The sequence below is a fragment of the Phoca vitulina genome, unplaced genomic scaffold, assembly GCF_004348235.1.
Source record: "Phoca vitulina isolate PV1807 unplaced genomic scaffold, GSC_HSeal_1.0 scaffold53, whole genome shotgun sequence".
Classification (NCBI taxonomy): domain Eukaryota; kingdom Metazoa; phylum Chordata; class Mammalia; order Carnivora; family Phocidae; genus Phoca; species Phoca vitulina.
In genome coordinates this window covers 7,773,833-7,782,250 of record NW_022589756.1, presented here as the reverse complement: position 1 = coordinate 7,782,250, position 8,418 = coordinate 7,773,833, and the positions used below count along the sequence as shown (strand labels likewise).

The following is an 8,418-nucleotide window of genomic DNA, read 5'->3' as shown; positions in this document are numbered from 1 at the left end:
AAGATTTTATTTATTTATTTGAGAGAGAGAGAATGAGAGAGAGAGCACATGAGAGGGGGGAGGGTTAGAGGGAGGAGCAGACTCCCTGCAGAGCAGGGAGCCCGATGCGGGACTCGATCCCGGGACTCCAGGATCATGACCTGAGCCGAAGGCAGTCGCTTAACCAACTGAGCCACCCAGGGGCCCCGATATGGAACATTTCTATTCTCACAGAAAGTTCTGTTGGAAAGTGCTGCCCTAGAAAGTCTTGCATTAACAGATGCTCGAGATTAGAAATGACACAAGTCCCTTCTTTCACAACTCACGGGCCAGAACTAGGCAGATGGCTCCATCCAAGCTTGACAGGCCAGAAAGTGCAATCTTTCTGTGTCCCAAAGGGAGAGAGTATGAACTACTTGATGAACAGCACTGGTAACTACTACAGTGGGCAATTTGGAAATATGTATTTTTTAAAAAACCAAAAACCTTTCAAAACGCCCTTTCATCCTGTAATTCATTCCCAAGAACATATTCCAAAAACTAATTGGGCAGTGTGGGCATTTTTTATAATAACCTGATATATTAATTTCTGCAAAACCAAAAGAGACGTAGGCTTATAGAAGAAATGGAGTTGAGACAGAAGAATCAAACCCCATGTAGCCTTGAAAAGAAAGCAGTAACAGAAACAATAATGATCCTGATAAAAATATGAACACATGAAATTTTGGCTGGCACCCAGCATCAGTTCATCCTGTGTGGCATAAATCCTGGGTTTGTGCTTCCTTGAGGGCATTTATTTTCAATAGATACTTTTAATTAAAATTAAAGATTTGATCTGGCTTTGTCAATTAAAAAAAGAATATTTGTAAGCATGGGGGGGAGTGCTTCCCCAGCCCCTTTGCTGACACTCTCAGCTTCACGAGACAATTTAAGGTTATAGTCAGCATAGCAGTTTTTAAAGGTGCTAAACCAGCCATGCATTAAGAGAAAGCATTTTTGTTCTCTTGGGATAAGGCTTTCTCTTTATGAGGAAGTTTACTTCCGATCATTTAAAAATAACAGGTAATGGGAAAAAAAATTGATCTTTTTATACCTAATTGTGTCTGCACTAATTTGTGTTACACAATATTTATTGTAGCAGAACAGACTGCAAAACTTGAGAGGAACCTCCATGCTCTCTTCCACAGTGGCTGCACCAGTTTGCATTCCCACCAGCAGTACACGAGGGTTCCTTTCCTCTCCATCCTCACCAGCACTTGCCATGTCTTGTCTTTTTGATACCGGCCATTCTGACTGGTGTGAGGTGATACCTTGTGATTCTGATTTGCAGTTTCCCCATGATGAGTGATGAAGACCATCTTTTCATGTGCCTGTTGGCCATCTCTGTGTCATTTTTGGAGAAATGTCTGTTCAGATTCTCTGGCCATTTTTTTCATCTATAGTTTGTCTTTTTTATGTTGAGTTTTATGAGTCTTTATGTATTTTGGATACTCACCCCTTATCAGATATATCATTTGCAAATATCGTCTCCCATTCAGTAGGTTGTCTTTTGTTGATGGTTTCCATCACTGTACAAGTGTGTTGTTTTGGTGTAGTCCCAATAGTTTATTTTTGCTTTTGTTTCCCTTGCCTGAAGAGACATATCTAGAAAAATGTTGCTAAGGCCAATGTCAAAGATACTACTGCCTATGTGTTCTTTTAGGAGTTTTATGATTTCAGGTCTCACATGTAGGTCTTTAAGCCATTTTGAGTTTATTTTTGTGTATGGTATAAGAAAGTGGTCCAGTTTCATTCTTCTGCATGTAGGTGTCCAGTTTTCCTAGCACCATTTATTGATTGCCTGCTTTGTCATAGATTAATGGACCATATAAGCCTGGGTTTCTTTCTGGGCTCTGTTCTGTTCCCCTGTGTGTCTAGTTTTGTGCCAGTACCATACTGTTTTGATTACTAGAGCTGTGTAGTGGACCTTGAAATCTGTAATTGTGATACCTTCAGCTTTTTTTTTCTCAAGATTGCTTTGGCTATTTGAGGTCTTTTGTAGTATCTATATTCCTGCCTCTTTTCTTTTTTTTCTTTCTTTTCTTTTCTTGTTTTTTTTTTTTTTTTTTTTTTTTTTTAAGAGAGGGAAAGAGAGGTGATGTGCAGAGGGAGAGGGAGAATCTGAAGCAGCCTCCCCGCTGAGCAGGGAGCCCAACTCGGGGCTTGATCCCGGGGCCCTGAGATCATGACTTGAGCCGAAGTCAAGAGTCAGACCCTTAACTGACTGAGCCATCCAGGTGCCCTCATTCCTGCCACCTTCTAAGAGAAGTGCTGTTTCTCTACACCCTTGCCAACTGGCCAGATTTTTGAATATTTTACAATCTGATAAGGAAAAAGTAATTCTTATTAATGAGATTGAGTGTATTTCCATGTTTATTACCTACACGTATTAACCTTTAAACTACCTGTTAAATCACTTATCCAGTTTTCTTTGGGTTGCTTGCCTTTCTTAGTGATTTCTAGTGCTTGCCCTAAGGACCAGCTTCCTTGTATTTTGTTTCAGTGACTGACCCCGAGGCCTGTTACATTGGCACCGAGCCTTGGAAACCCAAGGAAGCTTTGGAAGAGAATGGTATTATTACTGACAAGGCAGACATATTTGCCTTTGGCCTGACTCTGTGGGAAATGATGACTTTGTCTATTCCACACATTAATCTTCCAGATGATGATGATGAAGGTATAACTACATATTTTTAACATAAACCCCAATCTCTTCAGTTTGAACTAAAGATTAGCTGGTAAAATTTTATTTCATCTTTCTATTAAGTTAAAATTTAAAAGAGGAAGTTGTTTGATCTAGTGCATGAGATATGGGTTATATTAATACTAATTTGGTGCAATCTCAGTGTAATCTCCTACAAATGAGAGTAGGTTAATTGACAATAGGGAGATAAATTGAGATGCAGAGCAGAAAGTGTCCTTGGAAACTCCCCTCGCCTGAGGAGAAGATTAGAGAGCTATAATAGTAAGAGGGGCGGGGTTCATGACCTGTAAACCATGACAATAGCTGATCTCTCCACCATGGCAGACCGCAGTGTATCAAGAAAAGCATCCCAGATGATGAGTTCTTGTTTCAGGAGGGTGAGTTCGAGCAGTTGCTAAACTTTTCCCTGACTTAGTGTTACTCTGTGTCAACTCCTTCTTGAGCAGATAAAACTTTTGATGAAAGTGACTTTGACGATGAAGCATACTATGCAGCTCTGGGGACGAGGCCACCTGTTAATATGGAAGAACTGGATGAAACGTACCAGAAAGTAATTGAACTCTTTTCTGTATGCACTAATGAAGATCCTAAAGATCGTCCTTCTGCTGCACACATCGTGGAAGCTTTGGAAATAGATGTCCAGTGATCCCCTCATATTCATGACTACTGAGCTTTACATTGGCTCATGTATATAACTGTTCTGTTTACTGTAATACATTATATAGTTACTATGATAAGCTGTAATTATTAGGCTTTTTGAAGTGACCCGCTTTAGGACCATAGCACCTAGTTAACATTTAAACAATTATTTATAATGTTTCTTAACATGTTTACAATGATAAGCATTTGAGATTGTAGAAGGTTTTCTCTTAAGTTTAAGAAACTAGCTACTTAAGTATTTGAACTTGTTTATACAGATTTAAAACACTAGCATAATACAATGCTATAAACTCTATGTCTAACAATTTGGATTGAGTGACCATCACTTTTATTACGGTTTCTCAAAAATTCTTTATTTTAATGGATCTATTGAAATTAGCACTTTGTGCAATACAAGTTTATGTTTGCTTATTTTTTAAACCATTAAACTTTTTCCTGGCCTTTTTTGGCTGATGTGCTTATTACTAAATATGGTCACCAGAAGCTGAGAGAACGTGGCTCAAAAGACTAGCTCCTTGGGTACTTACAGGCTTTTTCGGTTAAGGCTTGTCTTGCTCTCTTGGATCTCCCCAGGTCTTTGCTTTTGCTTTAATTTATTAAATGTATTTTCTGCATTGAGATCCCTATTTTATTTTTTATTTAGTAATCTGTCTTAAGCATTTCATAGTTCTGGTGTAAAAATAATAAAATTCTAATAGGATGATCTAGAATAAAGGAGACTTCAGTTACCAGAAGGTGTCTTGTTTTATACGTCATTAATTTGAGTGTCATCATTAAATGTATTGAATGAATGTGAGTGAATGTGAGTTTCTCGTGGCCTATAAAGTGAGGGTGATTTGGATCAGCAGTTTCTCTGTGCCACAGCCACCTGGGCATTTTTTTTTATTTTTTTAAGATTGATTTATTTATTTGAGAGAGAGGGGGTAGTGGGGTGGGGAGAGGGAGAGAGAATCTCCAGCAGACTCCCTGCTGAGCATGGAGCCGGATGCAGACTCACTCATGGGGCTCGATCCCAGAACCCTGAGATCATGACCTGAGACGAAATCAAGCATTGGACACTTAACCAACTGAGCCACCCAGGTGCCCCCCGCCTGGGCATTTTTAGTTAATGAGTTGTGGTTGTGACTCCAGGTGATACAGCAAGACTTGACTATAGAAAGAGTTTTAAAAGTTACTGTCACTTCTTGGACAGATGAGGAACGGTTACACGCTGAGCTTTAAACAATTCTAGAATTCACTGGAGGTTCCTTTTAGAATAAGATTGTACCACGCAATAGTACACAGATTACTAATGGGCATATCTTCTATCAACACACCAGTAAAGTGACATTAAAGCAAACTGAAAGCTGAGTCATAGAAAAATCTTGTATACAATTTTGCACGCTGACATGTAGTTACCCTCACTTTGACTTTTATATGATCTCATTACGTTTGCGAAGTTGACAAGGCAGTGTGTCTCTTGGTCCATTCTCATGAATTGCAGCTTTCTTTTTAATACATAATCCCATACTTTTTTTTCCTTGAGAAATTTGTTTCCTGTTGCTATAGTTGGAATATCTAAATGGAAACAAACTAATGCCCAAGAACTGGGTCAGCAAATTCATAGCACTTGTCAATGGCAGACACTGCAAAATGTTCCCGGTGTGCTTTCCACTTTGTGTCTGGATGGGGCTCAACACAAAGTTGCAGACAATCTGCTGCCAACACCAAGAAAGTTTTTTATCCTTGTTCTGGAACTTGCTCTTTAAGTCTCAGATGTTATCTTGTTTTTGGCCATCTGCCTCATTCTCAGAAAAGTTATGTGACTGGGGGATACAGCAGGGCTAATCTTTTTGCTGAGTTAATTGTAATTGGCAAATCCAAACAGGCTTCTCCCAAATAGTTTTCTCACCTCCCAGAAACTCTCCCTTTGCTATCAGGGTAAGGCCGTCAAGAGCCTGTTTGCACCTCTAGAAAATGGAGATCAGTAGCTGCTCAAGAAACATTGTGGATTATTGCCTCCTGGTTCCTACTTAATCCACAATTTGTTGATTAAAATAAAATTAGATTTTTTAAAAAAAGATTTACTTATTTGAGAGAGAGAAGGGGTAAGGACAGAGGGAGAGAGAGAATCCTCAAGCAGACTCCCTACTGAGCGCAGAGCCAGACTCGGGGCTTGAACCTACAACCCCGAGATCACGACTTGAGCTGAAACCAAGCGTCGTACACTTAACTGACCAAGCCACCCAGGCGCCCCTAGCAAATTTTTCATTTTTAAAAAATTTTTATTTTTTAAAGATTTTATTTATTTGACAGCACAAGCAGGGGGAGCAGCAGAGAGGGAGAGGGAGAGGGAGAAGCAGGCTCTCCACTGAGCAGGGAGCCCGATGTGGGGCTCCATCCCAGGACCCTGGGATCAAGACCTGAGTGGAAGGGAGAGGCTTAACGACTGAGCCACCCAGGCGCCCCTAAAAGAGATTTTTAAATAATCATATACTATATATAAAAACTTGAGGGTGCAGCTAAAGTTGTGCTTTATAGAGATTTATAGTCTTAAATGCTATTAAAACCTTGAAAAATTGGCAAGCTAAGTATATAGGAAAAACAAAACTCCCAATAAAAGGAAATGAGCATATATTTAAAAACAAAACCTACCACAGAAAACAGAAAACAAACCTATGATAGGATCAACAATGCCAAAAGTTGTCTTTGAAAATACAAATAAAATTCATAAGCTAATAAGCCTTAGCAAGAATCATCTAGAGTAAAAAAGGCATCATAAATGAGAAAAGGAAACAGCACATATCCTGATACCCAATCTCGTTCATGAACAGCTGAAAACAATCCCAAGTATTAGTAAACCAAAACCAGTAACCTAAAAACTTCAAGGCCAGGTTGAGATTATTTCGGCAAGACTAGGTTGACTTAACATTCAAAGAACAATGTAATCATCATATTCGCCCAATGAAGAAAATTCAGTGATCTCCAAAGAAGAAAAATTTTGATAAAATCCAGTTAAAGACGTTTGAAAGCTTAGAAAATAAAAATAAAACCTCTTAGAAACCTAGGAACAGAGAGCAGGAGCTTCCTTAACATAAGTGTGTTTACATCTAACAAGCTATAGTTAACATTTTATAGTTATAGAAAGTTTATGTCCCCCTAAAATTCATGTTGAAGCCTAACCAATCCCTAATGTGATGGTATCTGGAAGGTGATTAGGTCATGAAGGTGGAGCCCTCAGGAGTGGACTTAGTGTCCTTGACGGAGAGATGAACTCTGCCCGGAGAGGATGCAGCAAGGCTGCAAGGCAGGAAGTGGGCTCTCCCCAGGCCCTGGATCTGCCAGTGCCTTGATCTTGAACTTACCAGCCTTGGGAACTGTGAGAAATAAATTGTTTAATGCACCCAGGCTATAGTATTTTTGTTATAGCGGTCCAACTAAGACAATAGTGAAATGTTGAAAGCTTTTCCTATGAAAAATGGAATGAGACATTAATTCAAAATCCGAAAGAATCTACAAATGAACCTTTAAAATTAGGTAAGTTTAGGAAGGCTGCTGAATGCAAGGTCAAATATAGGTCAGTCGTATTTTATCAGCAAACAAATGAAACTAACAGCTTTACTTCCAGTGGCTTCAAAGAAAGTATCAAATGCATAAGAATAAATCTAAATAAATTACGTAAGACCTCTAACATTGAAAACCCCAAATTACTGAGAAACTAAATAAATGGAGAAATATACCACGTGTACAGACAAAAGATAAAATAGCTTTTTTTTTTTTTTTTTTAAAGATTTTATTTATTCATTTGAGACACAGAGATAGAGAGAGAGAGAGAGCATGAGCAGGGAGAGAGGCAGAGGGAGAGGGAGAAGCAGGCTCCCCACTGAGCCAGGAGCCAGACGTGGGGCTCGATCCCAGGACCCTGGGATCATGACCCGAGCCGAAGGCAGACACTTAACCATCTGAGCCACCCAGGTGCCCCAAAAGATAAAATAGCTTTTACAATCAATCTTTCCCAAATTGGCCTATACATTTGATGCGATTCCAGTAAAATCCCAACAGTTGTTTTTTTGAATTGGTGATGGCTTTTTGAGGGTCTTAAACTGATTGTAAACTGTACATGCAAATGCAAAGGACCAAGAATAGACACAATACTCTTGTAGGAAAAAAAGGTGGGAGCATTTACAATACCAACATCAAGAATGTAATAACACAATGTGGTACCAGCATAAGGAAAACCCACAAGGCTAGTGGGAATAAACAGGCAGAAATAGACGTATATTGGACACAATCTATGACAAAGGTAGCAAATCAATAATAAATAGATAAGAGGGCAAGAGGCTCAAGTAGTCACAAAGATGCTCATTAACAGTAATATAAATTACGGTATATTCCTATAATAGAATATACAGCAATGAAAATGGGTTTCAGCTAGATGAAATAACATGGATGCATCTTGACAACATATTCAATTTATATAAAGTTAAAAAACCGACTAAAATTTTAGACATAATAGGTAGTTACGGGGCACCTGGGTGGCTCAGTTGGTTAAGCATCTGCCTTTGGCTCAGGTCATGATCCCGGGGTCCTGGGATCGAGCCCCAAGTCGGGCTCCCAATGGCAGGGAATCTGCTTCTCCCTCTCCCTGCCCCCGAGCCCAACCCCCCACTTGTGCTCTCTCTCTCAAATAAATAAAATCTTTAAAAAAAAAACGGTAGTAACATTTGAGGAAAATGATGATTGAAGGGAACATGAGGCAGTGTTTTATTTTTTTACCCTGGGTAATAATTATGAAGGTGTTTGATAAATAAGGTGTACATTTTAAAAAATAAACTTATAAAGAAGTTTTAGATTTACAGAAAAATTGCAGAGAATTCCCATATACTCCACACCTAGCTTCCCCTACTCTCAACATTTTAAGTTAGTATATTTGTCACAATTAACAAACCAACAAACCAATATTGATACACTACCTAAAGTATACTTAATTTAGATTTATTTGGTTTTCACCTAATGTCCTCTTCTGTTCCAGGATCCCACATTACATTTAGTTGTCA

General features: G+C 39.0%; 1 protein-coding gene across 1 annotated transcript in view; it reads left to right on the top strand.

Annotated features, from left to right (window-relative positions):
- Window positions 1–3,492, top strand: part of PBK (PDZ binding kinase) — a 22,030-nt gene extending 18,538 nt beyond the window's left edge. The window contains exons 7-8 of the mRNA XM_032389214.1: window positions 2,522–2,695; window positions 3,169–3,492. Of these exons, the coding sequence (XP_032245105.1) occupies window positions 2,522–2,695; window positions 3,169–3,368 (374 nt within the window). The 3' untranslated portion in view covers window positions 3,369–3,492. The remainder of the gene's footprint in view (window positions 1–2,521; window positions 2,696–3,168) is intronic.
- Window positions 3,493–8,418: the final 4,926 nt, after the last annotated feature.